Source organism: Dendrobates tinctorius, unplaced genomic scaffold (genome assembly GCF_039654945.1).
Source record: "Dendrobates tinctorius isolate UK_male_01 unplaced genomic scaffold, ASM3965494v1 ptg000036l, whole genome shotgun sequence".
Classification (NCBI taxonomy): domain Eukaryota; kingdom Metazoa; phylum Chordata; class Amphibia; order Anura; family Dendrobatidae; genus Dendrobates; species Dendrobates tinctorius.
In genome coordinates this window covers 12,725,186-12,746,122 of record NW_027361704.1, presented here as the reverse complement: position 1 = coordinate 12,746,122, position 20,937 = coordinate 12,725,186, and the positions used below count along the sequence as shown (strand labels likewise).

Sequence of the window (20,937 nt, the reverse complement as noted above, 5' to 3'; positions counted from 1 at the left end):
AGCACCAGACAACCAGAGAGGTCCCCAGTCACACCAGTGTTACGCAGGTTCACCCGTACCACACAAGGTATACCACCCATTAGATTCCACATATAAAGTGATATGACTGTTAAATTGTATATACATATGTAACTGTTTTCAAGTTTTGTGCATACAGGTAATCTGTAAGAGTTGACTTTTTGAGTTTTCCTGTGTGGTTTTTATGGACATTGGACCACAGGACTTGTATCGTCAAAACCAACTTGTAATTAGTTCAACAATTGCCCAGGAATGGACCATGGACATTGATGCTTGGACTTATCATCATAGGACTGTTTTTGGAGCTCTTGGTTTTTTGTAATTTTTCATTTTTCAACCTTGTACAATTATAATTGTTCACCTTGTGTAATTGTATTATATGTTTTCATGTTTTGTTCAGCCCAGGAGTGCTGACTTGCACTAGAGGGGAATGTGGTGCTCCCAGGAGTATGGTTGCCACAGTGGCTTTGCCTTCCTCCAGGGAGGGTAATGCCAGGCTTGGGAGCAGTGAAGGGTCTCTCTCGCAGTTAACCTATACATGCAACACAGTTCCACTCCAGGCCAGCAGGGGGGACTCTGAACCGGAATTAAGGGGAGGAGTGCTCTCTGAGGGCCAGGAGGAAGGAGTGGTTAGTTAGCGTGAGGAAGGTGAAGTGTGCAGACGTGAAGGGAAGAAGCGTGGAGATCGAGTGTACAAGGAAAGGCTCATCTCCACTGAGAGCGCATGAACTGGAGCATGGTCTCCACGGTTGTGTGAATACTAATGGTCCTGCAACAGACACCAGTGTTATCATTGAGTCACCGTAGGAGGCAAAAACAGAAATGCTAGCTAAGTCCAGAAAACCAGAGAAGTTGGCAGCTATCGGATTGCAGACCCCTGAACCTATCAACACAACTAGCAGTAGCCGTGGGGGGTTCCTACGATGCCCTAGACCCCTCGATCACAGCCGGAGAATTAAATAGGCCTAAAGAAAGAAAGGGGAAATCTAAACTGCCCCAGAGCAGACCCCAAAGCAATAGGCAGCCCCCAACATATAATGACGGTAAAGCAAGATGAAAATACTAACACAGACAGAAAGATAGACTGAGCAAAGAGGGGCCCAAGCTAACTAAATAGAAAAGGACAGGAAGGCTGCTGTCTGCAATCCGTGAAAAACCCTATGAAAATAAGAGCCAACAGACTGACAGTGAAAAAGGCCCTGAAGACGCTAGGCTTCAAAAAAGCTATGTCAGTACTCAGGAATATACTGAAGACAGAGCTACAGGCAAAAGGAGATTCAGCTCACCCCAGCAGGGAATGGCAGAATACTGAAAAGCAAGGAAAACAAAAAACAAAACAAAAAGCTAACAGGCAAAACAGAAACTTAGCTTTAGAGGAGCAGGAATCAGACTGGAGTACTAGAAGTCCACAGAGAAATCACCCGCAGGGCAGAAGGGCGTCGGCAGCCTTATATCCAGTCCAGTTTTACTAGGCATTGCTCCTACTAGCTCCTACTAGCCAGTTTCCTACTCCACACTGATGAGGGGCAATACCCCGAAACAGCTGTCTGTGGATGGATACCATGTTTTGGCATAGGTGGTTTCCTTCATTGGAGACTGCCCTTCCCGTGGTTGTTCCTTCCCGGTGAAAGACCTGGCTAGTCATTGCTTGCGTTGAGAAACATGTGATGGTGTCTCCGCGGCTGATTGATTTACACGTTTTTTTATATCCAGTCCGTGACTCCACTCAGCCAGTCATCCTCATTAGACTCAGGTGCCTGATAATCAGGCTCATTACCTTCCTTTACCAGAATAGGGAGTTCACCAGACCCCAGTGACGAAGGGGAAAATGAACTCACAACACACCAGAGGAGTAGGAGGCTGTAAATGCACTACCCCCAACTAGGACTCGGAGGCACAACGGCACGGAGTGAACCAAGAGAGGAATAGCGGCTACAGCTGTCTGCCATACGAGGAGTGATAGTAGAAGAGAATTAGGAGGAACTTCAGTGTAACGCAGTGCTAGGAGTACTTCACTCAAATAAGCGCTAGGAAAGGAGACTGCATAGCCCATCTGCTGAGAGAGAATCCCTGAGTTGCTTCCAGGCTAGCCTGTTCCGGTACCATCTGTAATCAGGACCTTGGACTGCATTTATTAAGTAAAGGTACAGAAATTGCACCCCGCTGTGTCTTTGTCTGCTTCCTACCCTTCCGGCACCGCTACATCCCCGTGCCAACCACATCTACACTGCCCTGGGACTACAGCTTCACCTGTGGGGAGCTTTTACATCTTTGCTGCACCATACCATCAGTCCCAGCGGATCTGCATGCAGCGTCGACTTAACACCTCCCTTGCCGAACACCACAGGTGGCGTCACAAACTATTCATTTAATCAATTACATTCCACCATTCAATCCCCCATTACTTGGGCGCCCAGGGCCACGGGCCGAGTCACCGCTGCTGTGACACATCCCGCTGACACCGGCCGGTACCAAGTACCCCACAGCCCTGGGAGGGCAACCCATAGGAGCTTGTCTTTCTGTGCATACTAGATACTGAATAAAGTGAAATGTATTGAACATTTTAGTTCCATGTTCAATTACATATTGTGAGACACGAGAGTCAGTGGGTGCTCTCGTCTGCTGGCCTGGCAGTCTTTAGAAAGACTATGCACGGGCCAAAACTAATCCCACAGAAAGCCCACACTCCTTCCCTGTGGGCAGAATACTACTCAGAAAACCCCCGGTAAGGGTAACACACTGGGGTAACACTTAATGGAGCACCAAGAGTAAACAACATAGTATAATCCCAGGAAGTACACAAGATGGTGCAAATGACCCTTCCGCTGGATCACCAAGGATTAGAACATCTGCAACTTCAGGGCATCCAGGGCCAACTATCCCAACCAGTAGCACACCATTTTTGCTGGGTACTCACAAACAGGAGGTAGAGGCAAGCTTAGGAAGCTGACCGAGTACTCTGAGGTATGCTATCAGGTGACCTGATTGTCCAAATCTGGGCTCTCCAAACATCGTTGTGGTTTCAGTGATGGGAAGTGGAGCACATCTGTGTTCCACCAGTTGGAGCCATGGTTCCTCAGCTGATGTCCAGTAGAGCCTCACTGGAGAGGGAGACAGACCCCTTTTATACCATCACCCCTCATTCACGGCATTCTCACACAGGATTGGGGGAAGGTGGGAGGAGGTAATCCCTCATTGTTCTATTGTTCAATGAACCTGCACTTTGTCATCTAATATGTGTAAGCTAGAAAACCGCAAGGGCTAATACCATATGTAATCAGCAGGTATTCCACAAATTAACAAAGATCTGTCCTCCAAAGTTTGTAGACTAGTAAACTGCTCATGTCCCTGGACCTACTAAACAATATGTCTGGCATAATTAAGACTTATTGCTGTGTCGTCACAGATATTGTTAAATCTGTATCGATTTCCATAATTATACCACTTACCCTACTTAATGTTGCAATTGCAATGTTGAGGAGTGCATTTCCAACATGGACAATGCTAATTAAGTCTTTTTTAAATTTATTTAAATAAAAGGTTTAATGACATTATAACTATGTTTAAATATATTTCCAGAACAAGGTCTTCATTTATCGAGGTAAAGAATATGAGCGCAGAGAAGATTTTTTGTCACAGTTGATGAGTCAATTCCCTCTTTCAGAAAAGCTGAACACTACCTCATACCCTGGAGAAGATATCAAAAACTCCCCTGGACAATGTATCCTTTTCTGATAATGTGATGGTCATAAACTGGTGTATCAGTCTCTTGTTTTATCGCAAAGCACTTGTCCTAAGGCTGATAAAAGATAACAGAGCACTCGGACTAGTATTCATCTATTGGGCAGCACCGTTTTTTTTATAACTTTATGGGTGTGAGTGACACAGCGCACATCACTCGGATATCATCCAAGTGCTGTGCGATATACGCTGACTCCGGCAATGGAGGAGATGGAGAAATTAGTTTCTCTGCCTCCTCCGCAGCTGTGCTCCCATTCTCTTTGTGCGAGAGGCTCAGAGCACAAACGCATGACACTCGGCTCCTGCTCGCAACAGAGCAGGAGCCGATGGTCATTAGCATATCGCATCCGATGCTCTCGCATTGGATGCCATACGCTATTGTGACCCAAGCCTTAAAGTACTTATGCCATGAATTTGCACTGATTTCTTTTATTTAAAGGAACAGGCATGGAAGATTTCAATTTGAAGCCAGTTATATGGCTACACTGAGTTGAATATCTATTTAAACGTTGTCATAAGAATAGAAACAACTGGACATGAGTTATATGTGTCTAAATACTCATGCCAAAAATTGGTTTGTGAAGTGTTAGGATAGTGAGTGCATGCCTAGCAGTCTCCATTACAGTAGGATTTAGCACTATGAAACATAGTGGGAAGATAGAAGGTGTGTGGCTTTACATGGCTGTGCAGTGACTGTTGCAAGAGCAGGATGGTGTGGCGTTATGACAGGGCAGGCAAGGTGATATGGTGCAGTTTAGGAACAGAAACAGCCCCAGGAGGTATAGTATACTCCAGTATAGGTTAGAGTCTGACTGTCCCACCGGAGAACCAGAGGATTCTCCGGTGAGCCCAGGCACTGACATCTGCTGGCATAGAGGGCTGGCAGCTGCCTAGGTCCCTCACTGCCCCAGGGGCCCCCTGCCAGTGGCGTGTCACTAATTTCTGCACACTACGCAGCTGCTATGGGGCCCAAGAGTCAGGGGACCCACCCGGCACCAGCAGAGCAGTGGGTGAAAGGAGGCAGGAGTCTGCTACTGCGGATAAAGTCTGTGCCCGATACTAAAGAGAAATTAATATTCACTGCTCCTCACGCCCATGGGGGGTGGGGAGCAATGAACATTCACTTCTATTTATCAGCGGGCACAGGCTTTAGCCGCAGCAGCTAGCTACTGCCTCCTTTCACCCGCTGCTCCACCACTGATGCCTTCCAGATGCCGATACAGTTGAAAGCAATAATTATAGGAAAGCTGCATTATACCCTATGTGGGCGTTACATTGTATTCTGTGGGGGGCTACATTATATTCTATGGGGGGGCTACATTATGCCCTAGGAGGGTAGCTGCATTATACTCTAAGGGGGGCTGAATTATATTCTATGGGGGGTTGAATATACTATGTTAGGAGCTCTGCATTATATTCTATTGGGAGGAATACATTATACCCTATGAGGGGGGCTGCATTATACCCTTTGAGGGGGCTGCATTATACTCTATGAGGTAAGCTACATTATATTCTATGATGGGTCAGCATTATATGAGGGCTGCATTATTTTCTATGAGGGGGCTACATGATATTCTATGAAGGGGGCTACATTATATTCTATGAGGGGGCTATCCTGATATTAGCATGTTTTACCGCACAATTGGTGGTCTTGTATTTGTTTATATGTAGCTACATAGAGGGCCCCAAGAATGATTTTCTCAGGTGGGCCTAAGGTGCTCCAGTCTTACATTTGTATAGATGACATGATGAATGGGGAGTAGATGCTTGTCTGAGCTTGGGCCTTCTTGACTGGTTGCAGCAGAACAGGGTAAAAGACAGGCAATGGACAGCCAGTTGGGTAGTTTGGCCAATTTAATAATTGCAGCAGAACAGGATAAAATACAGGCAATGGACAGTCAGTCAGGTGGTTTGGACAATTTAATCATTGGCATCAGCTGTAGGACTTCCGGTAACGCCGCTCTTGCGGTGTCCGGGCACACTATTTAAGGATGCAGGTTTACATACCGGCCAGGCCCCTTGAAGAAGGCAGGTCCGAAACGCGCGTCGGGGCGGACGCACCATCCAAACACCGGAGCACCTCCTGACTGCTGTTACTGGTAATGATTATTATTACAATATGGATATCGCCCCTTTATGTATAGCGGCCACTGCCGGTAATAATTATTGTACTATGGACGTTGTCCTATATTATGGCGGTTATTGTGGGTGGCAATATAGATAATATTAAGGGTGAACAGCCAGGACAAGAGGCTGCATCAGATACCACTTTAATATATTTACTACTATAAGTGATAACGTCTCTTGTTTATAACGGCTATTTTATTAGCGGTGGAGGCGTAATACAATGGATACCAACATGGGCTTCTTATATTATGTTGCAGTATGTGAGGCTATAATATTGTACTGTTAACTATCTATTCCCTTTGAGGTTGATGTATTTTTTTGAGTTAAACTGCCATTTCTGGATAGCCATATAGTTGGTGTTGCATAATAGCTTATTTTCCAGGTGCTGGATGTGTGCGTTCTTTTTATATGTGCAATCACAATATACATGTGTGTATGTTTACTTTCCCCTATTCCCCTAATTGGTGATATGTAGCATTGTATTAATGGTTTTAAATAATAAAAGTCTTTTTCATATTAGTAAAAAAAGCCTTTTAATCATCTTTTCTTTGTGGATACAGAAAAATAGCAACCAGTTTCCAAAGTGACTCTATATTTCTGATTATAGGTGCAGCTGGAATTCCATCTGAATCACATTTTTGATGGATTTAGGCACAAACCCCAATGTAAGTGTTCAATACAGAGCACGGGCTAAGGCTATGTGCACACGCTGCGGTTTTTGCTGCGGTTCTGCTGCGGTTTTGGCCCTGCAGAACCGCAGCAGTTCCGCAGACAATGGTACAGTACCATGTAACCCTATGGGTTTTCAAAACCGCAGTGCTCACGCTGCGTTTTTTTCCGCGCGGTTTTGCCGCGTTTTTTTTTCCGCAGCAAGTCAATTGTTTCTGCGGATTCCGCTGCGGTTTCACACCTTTTACATAGTAGAGGTGTGAAACCGCAGGGCAAAACCGCAGGCCAAACTGCAGCAAAACCGCAGGTCACTTTACCTGCGGTTCCGCGGGAAAAAACCCGCAGGTGAATCTGCAGCGTGTGCACATAGCCTAAATGTGATCCAAGCCTTTTTCTGATTTTTCAGAGGCAGAATAAACAAAGAGCAGTTCTACAAATGCTAAAAAAAATTCTTTTTTGTATTTGTACGCTGTTCACCTTGCAGTATTAAAGAGCTTTATTCTTGTATGATGACGGCAATGCCAGAATCATAGGTTGTTGGTTTTTTTGCACACTAAAAGCGCTTTATTACAAAAAAATTTTTACTTTGCCATATCCTGAAAGTTGTAATGTTTGAAATCTTGTTTTTTGAGGGATGTTTATCCGTACCATATTGCACCCACTAATACAGTTCAGAGTAGTGGTAACTCTGGGTGGGCCCCTCTGAGTGCGGGGCTCAGAGTGACTGCCCCCTCTGCCCCCCAGTAGCTACGCTATTGTGCGTTACTATATAACATGATGACTTTATGCATAATTATTTCTAATTCATATTCATTTCATACTAGTCACTGACTGCTGTACATCAATTTTTTTTAGGTATGATATACTGCTCAGATTGCTGTCTAATCTTGAGTGATGTTCATTAGGACAGTGACCAATTTCCATGACCAATTTATCTTTCTACCTTGACTGATTTTTAACAGATATCCAGTGTTTTACAGTGCAGCCTGTGTTGGAAGAACAGCCTCGGTTTAAGAATAAACCTGTACCTGATCAGATTATAAAGTAAATTATAAATTTATTATTTTTTCATTTTTTTTTTGAAAACTTATAGGATAATGACCAAATGAAATGCCAAAATACGCAATATAATGGATAAACTGCCTAAATTAACTATATGGAGGTAGTCATGGTGTAAAATACTTTTCAATACTTTGTTTTAATTCAGTTTGAAAAGATATTACAAGGATACTCTAATCCCAATATAGGTTTTAATAATGCAATAATACTTATAAATTGGCAAAATAAAAGTTACATTTTACTTTATAGCCTCTAGTTAGGGACATTTTTGGACTAACATGCAAGAAAAACCCTACTACAAAAAAAACCTTTTATTATGTGAATCGTAAAATTGCTCCATCAGAAACAGACAAAATAAAAAAAAAATTGCATAGCAAAAAGCATAATTTTCTTTACTCCAAATAACATCATTAAATATGGTACAATATATTCTCTTATGTGTCTCACCAGCGGTGTATCTCTTTTATGTCTCACATTCCCCAGATGCTGCCCTTTTCATCTCCTCAGCTCTCTTGGTCTTCCCACTGTAATTGTGAGGTCATAGGCATGTGGCCATGTTTACCACCACCATTGATTTGCAGTTGGCAAAATCCCTGATAAAGAAGATCTTACCATTGGGTCTACCTGCAAAATTTACAATCCCCCGCATCTGTAGGTCCCGCATGTTTTGGGATCCAACCAGGTGGTTGATTATTAGTAGAAATTGTGGGTCAGTCAGTCTCTAATGGATCGACCCTTTCTGTAGGTAATCCTGGGGTTTGATGGTATATGTTCCCTGAGATCCGGATCCATCCTTAAGATACCCCAATGTAATTTAATGACATTGTACACCTAATTGGCCTAGCTGTCAAATGTTCCAATGATTCTAGTGTTTTCCTTCTTGGTCATTGGGTATAGTAATGCCTGTCTGTTTTGACTTCTGGCATTGGATATAGCCAGATCCAGGACTTAATCAGGGTACCCCCTTCTTTTGAACCTTAATCTCAAATTATTGGGCTTGTGTATAAAAAATCACCAGGGTTTGTGCAATTTATATTAATGCATATAAATTGCCCTTTGGGGATTCCCCTTATAGCAAGGACCTGGGTGTTGAGTTTACCATCTGAGGAGACTGTTGGTCACAGTTGGTTTTCGATATGTCCGAGTGGTAAGGTACCCCTTGCAATCTCTCAAAAATTGTAAGGTCAAGAAATGATATTTCATTCTTTTGGCTCTCTGATGGGAATTTCATTCCAATCTGGTTATCATTAAGTCATTCCATGAAGAGATAGAAATCATCAGTACATCCAGACCACAGAAAGAAGACATCCTCTATCAACCTTGTCCATAAGAGGATGTTGGGATACCACCATACATCTTTAAGGAGTATTTATATAGGATGGTAAAGTGGTAATGAAAGTGTGGATAATCTTGTCCACAAATTTGTTTTGACCCATAGAGACCACCCCAAAAACTATTGTTCAACCTTTTATTATGGCGAGCCCTTTATGTACCTTGGGCAGGGCATAAATTGTGGTGATCATGGAAAACATAGGTATAAGAAACTCAAATTCTTTTTTTGATATCACTCCAAGGTTCAAATTATCAGTAAGTAAGGACATAAGGAATAGTAGGCATTTAGGTACTTCAGTACTTCATATGTTTCTGGATCCTGCAGGATAAAATTGCACATGGAAAGACATTTAAGATGGTATAGAATTTCCAAATTGACCCCCTTATCCGAGCGCTTCACAATCAACTGTTGGTTCTCTTCCAGGGAGGCAAGAGCCGGACATTCATTAACAGTTACGTTAGACCAATAGTCACTTTAGCGGGGTGTATTTTGGATAAATCATTGTCAACAGCTCGTAGGAAGTTGTTTATAGTGTCAAGCTCCTCCTCTTAAGTTCTGTAAAGGGTCCCAACCCTCTTTAATGTTAATTTTCTTCCAGTAAACCTGCAAGTGCCTCAACAACCCCCAATTCCTCCTTAGCTATCCCCAATTTGAAACATTGCTCTTGGTCCTGATGTTAATAAAATTTGTGCCATTTTAATTTATGTCCAAATAACTTGATATCTTTAACCCATGTAAAGGAATTAAAAGGGTAGTGGGAACAAAAGATAACCTCTTTTGTAAAACATTGATTTCATTGCTCAGTATAGTTAGTCAGATTTATAATCTGACTGGATACAGGCCCCTTTACTGATTTCTGTTTCGCATATGGTAGCCGAAAGGGACCCTTTGCTCCAAAAAAGAGTACGAGGATGGTAGCGATGAAGAGGGCCCAGAAGTCACCACAAAATTAGTTACTGGTAGAGATGAGTGACTTTGCCTTTTTTCGAGTCGAGTCATGTTTCATGAAACCCGACTTTCGCAAAAGTCGGGTCGAACGAAATCGTCCGACTATAGGGAAAAGTCGGAGGCCGACTGAAACACGAAACCCAATGCAAGTCAATGGGGAAGCAAAATCGGCAGGGAGTGGGCCCATCCACCTGTTCAGAGCAACGGCACTTGCCCGGGTGTGCCAGGTCTTGACCCCAGCCGTTGGGGGAGGGATGGGCAGCCCAGTTAGGGAGGTTTAAAAATTGGCATATGTAGATGTGTTGGCTGGACATTCAGCTGCTGCAAAGGGCGTAATTGGGCAAGTCCGAGGAAGAGAAGGAAAAAAACCAAGGCACTTTTCTGGTAACCTATGTGTCATCAGGGGAAGGTGGGACAAAATCCTTTGAAACCCAGGCATGGTTCATTTTAATAAAGGTTAGATCATCAACATTTTGGGTCGACAGACGGGTCCCTTTTTCTGTCAGGATTGATCCAGCAGCACTGAAGACTCTTTCAGATAACACATTAGCAGCAGGGCAAGCAAGCTCCTGTATGGCATATTGTGCCAATTCAGGCCAGGCGTCCAGTTTAGAAGCCCAATAGTCAAAGGGGAATGACCTGTGCGGGAGAACATCGATATGGGAGGAAAAGTAGTTTGTAACCATAGTTGACAACAGCTGCCTCCTGTCACTTTTAATCGATGCAGTATTAGCAGTCGTGTGAGCGGTACTTGAGAAATCATTCCACAACATGGTCATTAAACCCCTGTCTGCAACGCCACTTCTGCTGTGTGCACCACGAACACCTCTTCCATTGTGCCCACTATGGCTCGTGGGAGAACCAGCACCGCTGCAATGTGCTAGGAAAGCCTCAAACAAACGGTTTACCAGAGTTGCTTGTTTGTTTGCCAATATTATCTCTAGGTTCTCCTGTGGCATGATGTGGTGTAATTTGCCTTTGTAGCGTGGATTGAGGATGCTGGCCAGCCAGTTGTCGTCATCCCTCATCATTTTGACAATGCGGGGGTCCCTTTTTAGGATCTGCAAGGCATAATCGCACATGTGGGCCAATGTTCCAGGTGTCAATGATGCAGTGCCTGTGGTAGGTGGAGGAGCAGTTTCTGGCAAATCCACATCCCTACAGTCACGCACAAACACTGTCCCTGACCTTGGAACGCCAACATTTTCTCTTGCCCCTGAGAAACATCCTCCTGCCCAAAATAATCTTCCCCCTCATCCTCTTCCTCTTCTTCCTCCACCTCGTCCAGGGCAGTTCCCTGACCAGGCAATGGCTGACTGTCATCAAGGCTTCCCTCCTCTTCCTCCTCCGCTGCAGATGCCTGATCCTTAATGTGCGTCAACTTTGCATGAGCAGACGCATAAGTGGAATGCTCATGCTTATGATGGCGTCGTCTGCGCTTACCAGCTGTGTGCATTCCTCAAAACACTGAAGGACTTTACAGAGGTCTTTCAACTTTGACCACTGCACACCCGACAATTCCATGTCTTCCCTCTAACTGCCTGCCCGTGTATCCTCCCACAAATGCATTACAGCCTGCCTCTGTTTGCACAGCCTCTCAGACGTTGCAACAAGGTGGAACTCCACACTGCACATGGTTATGATTAGGCGGTGCTTGGGGAGGTGGAGCAATCGCTGCAGCTTCTGCATACGACTGGAGTGTACGGCCGAGCAACGGATGTGCGAGCACAGTCTTCCCACCTTATGGAGTAGGGATGTTAACACCGGATAATTATTAAGGAAGCACTGCACCACCAGGTTCAAAGTGTGAGCCAGGCAAGGTATGCGTGTGAGTTTTGCATGGGCCATGGCTGCCACAAAATTACGGCCGTTATCACTGACTACCTTGCCTGCCTCAAGATGTAGACTGCCCAGCCATGACTCAGTTTGTTGCTGCAAGTAGTCGGCCAGTACCTCCACGGTGTGTCTCTTGACGCCCAAAGACATCATCTTTAACACAGCCTGCTGACGCTTACCACTAGCTGTTCGATAGTGGGATACCTCGTGTGCAACACTGCCAGCTGCGGATGTAGTGCTTGTGTGACAGACGATATCTTTCGCTGACAGAGGAGGAGGATCGAACACCTACAGCCAACTTTTTCCTATACCGTGGGCTAGGCAGCACTGTTCCACCGCCGCTGTCCCCAGTGGAGCCTGCATCCACCACATTAACCCAGTGAGCAGTGATGGACACGTAACGGCCCTGACCATGCCTACTGGTCCATGCATCCGCTGTGAGGTGCATCTTTCCACTCATTGACTGTTTTAGTGCATGGACAATGCTGTCTTTCACATGCCGGTGGAGGGCAGGGATGGCTTTTCGAGAAAAGAAGTGCCGACTGGGTAGGTCATAGCATGGGACAGTGTAGGCCATGAGGTCGCAGAAAGCTTCACTTTCAACCAAACGGTAGGGCATAATCTCTAATGAGATTAGTTTGGCAATGTAGACGCTCAAACACAGTGTATACGGATGAGAGGATGAGTACTTTCTTGTCCTACTCAGAGTGTCTGGTAGGGTGAGCTGGACAGGAGAGCTGCATATGGGGGAAGTAGTGGGGGACCGGTTGGAGTGAGAGGGGGTTGGTGATGGTATTGGTGGTGAATTTGATGGCCTAGATTTAGTGTTGTGTTGCAAAACCATTGTGATTCCCTGAGTGCTTTGACCTTACAACGACACCTCCACATTTATTGCTGGTGGTGTGCTTAATGGTGGTGGTGGTCTTACAGTGGGGGTAGCGATGGAGCATTGTTGGCTACTTTCAGTCGGAGCAGGTGCACATGTGCTATCTGAGGTTTTGTAGTCCGTCCACGCTTGCAAGTGCATGTTGATTAAATGTCTAAGCATGCAACTGGTATTCAAATTTCTGAGTTGTTTACCTCAGCTAAAGGTCCTTCCTCACTTCTTACAGGTTACTTGCCTCATCAGTAGGATTTTGGACAAAGAAGTGCCACACTGCACTCTTCCTACTATGGTAAACATTTTCTGGCCTTGCACGCTGTGCTAAGTTGACCGTCTGGTCAAGCTGTCCTGCAACTCTTTTAGTTTTTGTTCCCCGTTTTAAGACAGCTACGGGCCTGCTAGATAACCGCTGCTGCGATGTCAATGCCTGCTGCGGATCCTTCTCCTTATCTGAACTATTGCCAGCGCCACCCTCCTCCCCCAATGGATGCCAATCCGGGTCCAGAACTTGGTCATCCATCACCTCCTCTTCAAAGTCATCTGCACCTTCCTCTTTACCTTCCTCTGTGTCACAGTGTAAGGTGGTATAGTATGCGGGAAGGGGCACCTGGGTTTCATCAGGGTCAGATTCTGGCTCAATAGACTGCGAGGGCAATGTAGTGCTGTGGGTCAATGTACCAGCAGAATCATCTAGCAGTGGTTGTGCATCAGTGCACTCCATGTAAGATTCATCTTGGACTGGGGAATTCAGGATTTGACTGGATAACCCAGGCATGGTATGTGAAAAGAGCTCCATAGAGTAATCTGAAGTGTGGGCTGCCGCATCCTTAACTTTTGATGGGGGTGAAGGACACAAGGAAAGGGTTTTTTTATGACCAGAACCCTGCACTGACGACTCTGTGCTTGCAGGTTTCGACCGTTCAGAAGAGGAGCCAATAGAGCTGGTGACTGTTTTGGCAATGTACGCCAAAACCTGTTCCTGATGTTCCGGCTTTAAAAGCGGTTTTCCTACTCCAAGAAAAGGCAACCATACAGGCCTTCTTGGGCCAGAGGATGATGCATGCTCAACACCTCCTGCCTTAGCTGCTATTGTGCTTTTGCAAGAACCAGCCGATGCACCATCAGTACCAGCTACGCCCCCCTGCCCACATCCGCGGCCTCTTCCACCATATTTCCTCATGTTTGGGAAAATGTACCAAAAATACCATCATAGAGATGGTACTGTATGAGGAGCGTCCAGCTGTGTAAGGTGCATTAAACAAATTAAATCATCGTATATATTATGTTAGTCACAGACCCTCTCACATTATGTATTGGACTGTAATCCAACAAGCAGATATACGGAACTGTATCAGAAGTGTACAGCTGTATATGATTTTTGTGCAACTAACAATCTCCGTATATGTATTTATGGAGTGTCACACACACGCTGACTAGGTATAAAGGTCACTGTAATGCGAGCGGCAGATATACAATACTGTTGGAGAATCGGACAGCTCTATATGATGTGTGTAAGGAAAATTGTCAAGCTCCGTGTATTTGTATATGGACTGACACACGCTGTCTCTGGCTAGTTTTGACCGTCATCAAACAGCAGATATACGAAACTGTTAGAATCGTGTCCGTTTTTCAAACAGTTTCGTATATCTGCTGTTTGATGACAGTCAAATCTAGACAGAGACAGCGTGTGTCAGTCCATATACAAATACACAGAGCTTGACAATTTTATATACACACACCGTACAGCGGTGTACGCTCCTCACACATTACTGTGTACCGCCTTCTAGCACGGAGAAATAGAAGCTACCTGTGTGTGACTCTGGAAAAAAAAGCCGAGGAGTTATTCCGTTTTTCCAGACCTACACCTTAGAGTCGTGTCCGTTTCTCAAACAGTCTTGTATATCTGCTGTTTGATTACAGTCAAAACAAGACAGAGACAGCGTGTATCAGTCCGTATACAAATACACGGAGCTTGACAATTTTCCATACAGACACCGTCTAGTGGTGTACGCTCCTCACACACTACCGTGTACCGGCTGGTATCACGGACAAATAGAAGCTACCTGTGTGTGACTCTGGAAAAAAAAAACGAGGAGTTTTTCCGTTTTTCCAGACCTACACCTTAGAATCGTGTCCGTTTTTCAAAGGTGTAGGTCTGGAAAAACGGAAACACTCCTCGTTTTTTTTTTCCAGAGTCACACACAGGTAGCTTCTATTTGTCCGTGATACCAGCCGGTACACGGTAGTGTGTGAGGAGCGTACACCACTAGACGGTGTCTGTATGGAAAATTGTCAAGCTCCGTGTATTTGTATACGGACTGATACACGCTGTCTCTGTCTTGTTTTGACTGTAATCAAACAGCAGATATACAAGACTGTTTGAGAAACGGACACGACTCTAAGGTGTAGGTCTGGAAAAACGGAATAACTCCTCGGCTTTTTTTTCCAGAGTCACACACAGGTAGCTTCTATTTCTCCGTGCTAGAAGGCGGTACACAGTAATGTGTGAGGAGCGTACACCGCTGTACGGTGTGTGTATATAAAATTGTCAAGCTCTGTGTATTTGTATATGGACTGACACACGCTGTCTCTGTCTAGATTTGACTGTCATCAAACAGCAGATATACGAAACTGTTTGAAAAACGGACACGACTCTAAGGTGTAGGTCTGGAAAAACGGACAAACTCCTTGGCTTTTTCTTCCAGAGTCACACCCAGATAGCTTCTATTTGTCCGTGATACCAGCCGGTACACGGTAGTGTGTAAGGAGTGTACACCGCTAGACGGTCTGTGAAAAAATGAACGCTCAGTAACTCACCTGGACAAAATAATAAAATTTGGAGTGCGTTGAAAAAAGCAGTTTGAACAGCAGTGTGCACACAGCAATGAAGCTAGCAGGTAGCCTTAAAAGGCAGCCTAATCACCACCAGCGCTGCTGCACACCACAAAAATCCTCCCCTTTCACTGCACACTAACTGTACAGTGAAAAGCGCTATCAGCAGAAGCAGTTTTTTTCCTTCTTCCCTGCCTAACGCTCTCCCTGTTCAGAATCAGCAGCAGCACCTCTCCCTATTGTAAGATCGGCAGAAGTAAGATGGCGGTCGGTGTTCACAGCCTTGTATACCCACTGTGATGCCACACAAAGCCAGCCAATCACTTCAATGCCCTTCTCTAAGATGGTGATGGCCGCTGCGCATGTCATCGCATTGCCCACAATGTGCGTCCTCCATCATTGGCTGAGAAAAGGCGCTGAAAGCATCATTTGAAACGTGACCTTATGGCCGACCTCCCACTAGGGCGAAACCCGACTTTGGCGAAATATTCGGCGATTTTTTAATCGGACCGACCTGTTTCGCTCCACTCTAGTTACTGGGGATGCGGGACTTGTTTGAGTGGTGTATGAGACAACTGATGCATTTCCCATCTCTCTGTTTCTCGCGTATCACGTTCGCCCTGTGCCTTGGCCCAGCCATCTGTTCCTCTGGGTCCTGCCTCTTTGTCTGTCTGTATCGGCCCCTTGAGTCTGACTTCTCCCTATCTGCAGGGTATCAGCCCATTTTCTGACACTGTGTCACATTACAGATCTAACTGGTGGGGAAATGCATCAAGATGCCAGGGGGAACACTTGCATCCAAGGATGAGTAACATGGCTGCTTTATTTTTCTTCTATCTTTTGCCATGTATTAGGTCCAGGACCACATAGGGTAACCTGGACCTACCCAGACTAGGGAAGGGCAGTTAGCAGGTTCTGTGGCAGCTGAGCATATGGACAAGATGGAAACAAGCAGAACTAGATAACACCGTACAACTTCAGGTATGAAAAAACAAAGTTTACTTAAACGAAATCACAGTACATAAACGGAACATAACGATGCCAGGCTCCCGATTCCGCACATCAAGGAAGTGAACACGTCTCACGATAACAGACAAAGGCAGGAGGACATCACAGGTTGATGCAGCCCAGGGTCATTTGGCACGGGCATACTAGGATGGCCTCTCTCTCAGGTCTCAGGCATAACACAGGCTCAGCAGGAGAACATCAGACCACTGACCCAGGACAGACATCATCACAGGGTGGACCCCGGGGAACCGGCGGAACATCGGGACACAGGCAGATCATCAGGACTCAGGCAGTACATCGGAACTCAGGCAGGACATCAGGACACAGGCAGGACATCAGGACACAGGCTGGACATCAGGACACAGGCTGGACATCAGGACACAGGCTGGACATCAGGACACAGGCTGGACATCAGGACACAGGCTGGACATCAGGACACAGGCTGGACATCAGGACACAGGCTGGACATCAGGACACAGGCTGGACATCAGGACACAGGCTGGACATCAGGACACAGGCTGGTCATCAGGACATCAGGACACAGGCTGGTCATCAGGACACAGGCAGGACATCGGGACGCCGGTGTGGCAGCCCAGGTTATTAGCTGGGACACGGATGGCACAGGACCAGGAGCAACAGCATGGCAGCTCAGATCATTGACAGAGACATGGACAGCGCAGGAACACTGGCGTGGCAACTCAGGACATCAGTTGAGACATGGAGAGCACAGGACCAGGCAGCGGTGGTTGGGCTTCGGGTACCAGACAGCGGTTGACAAACTCCGGACACTGGAACCTGACAACCGCTGCCTGGTTCCTGGAAACAAACTACGGTCGTCAGTGTCCGGGCATCAGACCTAGGAAGGAACTCAAGCGGGATGGTGCAAGCACCATTGGGTTGGATTGGGGCCGGACGGAGTTAGCACCGCATAGCAGGCTGAGCACAGCATAGCAAACACTCAGCAAAAACACCGCTCCATCTTTGAAAGATGAACCCAAGTTAGTTCACAGTCACTGGGTACAGGGTCCCAGACACAGAGGGACTTCAGGAACATAACACAGAGGACACAGTTCCTGCAGGGTCAGGTACAGGAACGGATATAGAATCAAGGGTTCAGGCCTGAGAATGCAGCCCTCAGGGAGGTGGGAAACAAAACACAACAGAAACCGGCCTGGATATGCAGCCTCCAGGAAAGGCGGTTCTGGGTACTCAGCCCCCAGAGCAGGGGGAAAAACAAGGCACAAACAGGAAAAGATTTGGGTACTCACTCCCCAGAGCAGGCAGAAAAACAGGCACCAGCTTTCTCAGAACTGAACGCAAGCAGAACAAGAGCTGAACACCAAACACACATGGCAAGACTCAGAAACTTAATTCAAAGCTCTGGCAATGGCCAACAGGAAAGAGAGTTTATATATGAGCTTCCCCTCAGCAATAAGCTGGGGAAAGCAACTCAGGTACACACACACACTTGTTAGAAACACAAACATAAAGCACAGAATGACAAATGTGCAGAAATACCTTGCAGTAAGACATATGACAGTAGTCAGCAAGTGCTGATAAAAGGTAACAACAAATACAGGGTATTTAGTCGATACGTTTTTTTGCAAAAAAAAATGTATGCTAAGCTGCTCCAGCTCGTCAAGGTAACCCGTATTGCAGCAGTCCCTATCAAATGTATTTAAAACCTGAACATATGAACAGTGTCTAAATGAGCAGGATTAAGACAGATGCTTTCTAGTATGGGCACGTGGTGTAAGACAGCTCCTTATGTGCATGTCACACAAGAGAGGGGTGGGGTCTCTCAAATCATGAATAAGCACGAAAATACTGGATTAAAAACAGTTGCGGATCGCACTAAATATAAAATATAATGAAGTGCGATCGCAACCCGGAGTCCACCGTGCAGAGATGACAAACTGCTGCTCGGTAATGGCGAACGCCAACTGAACACCGGCGGAGTGACCGCAGACCCAGTGTGCACAGGAGTGAACTCTGTTACAGCACAGTGCCGCAGAAAGAGACGCCTAAGACTGTTACCACATAGGCTATGGCTAAAGAAACCGCTACTGCGGTGCCAGGGATTAACCCTAGAGAAACGCTGTGCACTGTTAGCAAACACAGGGCACAGCCGACAGTGGTGTTACCACACTGCATGTGTACAGCGCCGCCCTGGCAGATGCCACTAGCCAGCTCAACCTTAGTGCTGGAAAGCGCAATAACTGTGCACGGCTCCGCTGAGCGTGTAATAGGTGCCGGGAGCACTGCGGCACTATGCAGTGTCACTGCTTGGCGCTGACTCAAGATCCTAAACCATACGTATCAAAGGGAAGGGGTTTCTTAATGAGTCATTCAGCGCTTCACAAGCATCCATCATCACACACAACACTATCCATAACTGTCTATACTAGCGCATGGCTGAGCGGCCATGCAGCTCTTTTATAGTGGCATCCTTCTGGGACCTTCCCAGTAGTGGACCAAGCCGAGCAGGAACGGGACCTGCACATGTGACCTTCGGCCTCCAATGAGAGGTCGTCCCACGGGCATGCTCAGTACCCAAAAGACAGGACTTAGTCCCAGATGTGTCTACTTGCTGCTGACTCAAGGATGGAGTTCTAGCAGAGCCTGAGGAAGCAACCAGATGCCTAGCATCAGCCTGGGCAAGACACCTGGACTGATGTCTTTGCTGAGCAGGAATCTCTGCGGCGGCAGAGGAATGGGAGACCACAGAGGACATGGCTCGAGATTCCCCCTGTGCAGTGGGGGAATCTCGAGCCAACACACACTAACCCTAATAAAAGCAGGTAAGGTGTGGCTGTGTGCACCCTAAGCACAAACAGAAACCATTTCAGCACAGGAACTGAGGCTTAGGGTACCTGGAAACATGTGAATGTCATGCACCAGCTGCAGAGGACTTTGCAACCCATGGATAGCTTCCACAGAGGCAGCCAGGGACCGCACATGTGGACAGTCATGCAGCAGAGCAAAGACATCACAAAGCAGCGGAGCAGGGAATTGAGCAGCATTCATACAGGTAACATAAAACAGTATCCCAGCTAGTTAGGGGGACAGGAGCAAAGGGTGAAAGCAGAGACATGCAGAGTAATGCTGGAGAAACAAAGTATGAACCCACTGGGGTTACAAAGTGGTGCAATTAGGGAAAAAGGACCCTTCTATCACTCTATGTATATTGCTCTATGATCATGTTCTGGTTCACTATTTTGCACACTTTTTTTGCATATGCAGTTAACTTATTATTTTGTGTGGTTCTGATTGAACAATTTTAGGATTCACTTAACCCCTTTATCCCCAAGGGTGGTTTGCATGCTATTGACCAAGCCAATTTTTACAATTCTGACCACTGTCACTTTATGAGGTAATAACTCTGGAACGCTTCCATGGATCCCGGTGGTTCTGACATTGTTTTCTCGTGACATATTGTACTTCATGATAGTGGTAAAATTTCTTTGATATGACTTGCATTTATTTGTGAAAAAAATGGAAATTTGGTGAAAATTGTGAAAATTTTGCAATTTTCCAGCTTTGAATTTTCATGCCCTTAAATCAGAGAGATATGTCACAAAAAATACTTAATAATTAACATTTCCCACATGTTTACTTTACATCAGCACAATTTTGGAACCAATTTTTTTTTGTTCTTAGGAAGTTCTAAGGGTTAAAATTTAAACAGCGATTTCTCATTTTTACAACACCATTTTTTTTTTTTTAGGGACCACATCACATTTGAAGTCACTTTGAGGGGTCTATATGATAGAAAATACCCAAAAGTGACACCATTTTAAAATCTGCACCCCTGAAGGTGCTCAAAACCATATTCTAGAAGCCTATTAACCCTTCAGGTGCTTCACAACAATTTTTGGAATGTTTAAAAAAATGAAACTTAACTTTTTTTCACAAAAAATTTATTTCAGATCCAATTTTTTTATTTTACCAAGGGTAACAGGAGAAATTAGACCCCTAAAAGTTTTTGTACAATTCATCCTAAGTGCGCCGATACCCCATATATACAGGTAAAACACTGTTTGAGAGCATGGCAAAGCTCGGAAGGGAAGGAGCGCCGTTTGACTTTTCAATGCAAAATTGGCTGACATTGAGATTGGACTCCATGTCTCGTTTGGAGAACCCCTGATGTGCCTAAATAGTGGAAATCCCCCACAATTGACATTATTTTGGAAAATAGTGTCAGGGTCCTGACAGCTCCGGCGAACTGCCACGGCTGAACAGGGTGACTCACCCACACTGCGGGAGGGCCCGGGGTCAGATACTGCAGGGAAAGCTCAGGCAGACAGGACCTGGGACGCTGAAGGTAGCAAGCAGTGAAGGACCTACGATCATGTGACCACAGGGGGCGGGGCTTAGCGTCCTACTGCTGGAGATGAATGCAGGATTCTACTACAGGGATCCTCAGGTCAGACAAACGGGGGGTCATACTCAGAGAGGGCGGCGTGGTACCAGAGTCATACAT

At 45.7% G+C, this 20,937-nt stretch overlaps 1 protein-coding gene across 1 annotated transcript in view; it reads left to right on the top strand.

Annotated features, from left to right (window-relative positions):
* Positions 1-20,937, top strand: part of DOCK2 (dedicator of cytokinesis 2) — a 1,017,649-nt gene that overhangs the window by 819,596 nt on the left and 177,116 nt on the right. Inside the window, exons 41-42 of the mRNA XM_073573729.1 lie at positions 3,598-3,739; positions 7,518-7,599. Coding sequence (XP_073429830.1) covers positions 3,598-3,739; positions 7,518-7,599 — 224 coding nt within the window. The remainder of the gene's footprint in view (positions 1-3,597; positions 3,740-7,517; positions 7,600-20,937) is intronic.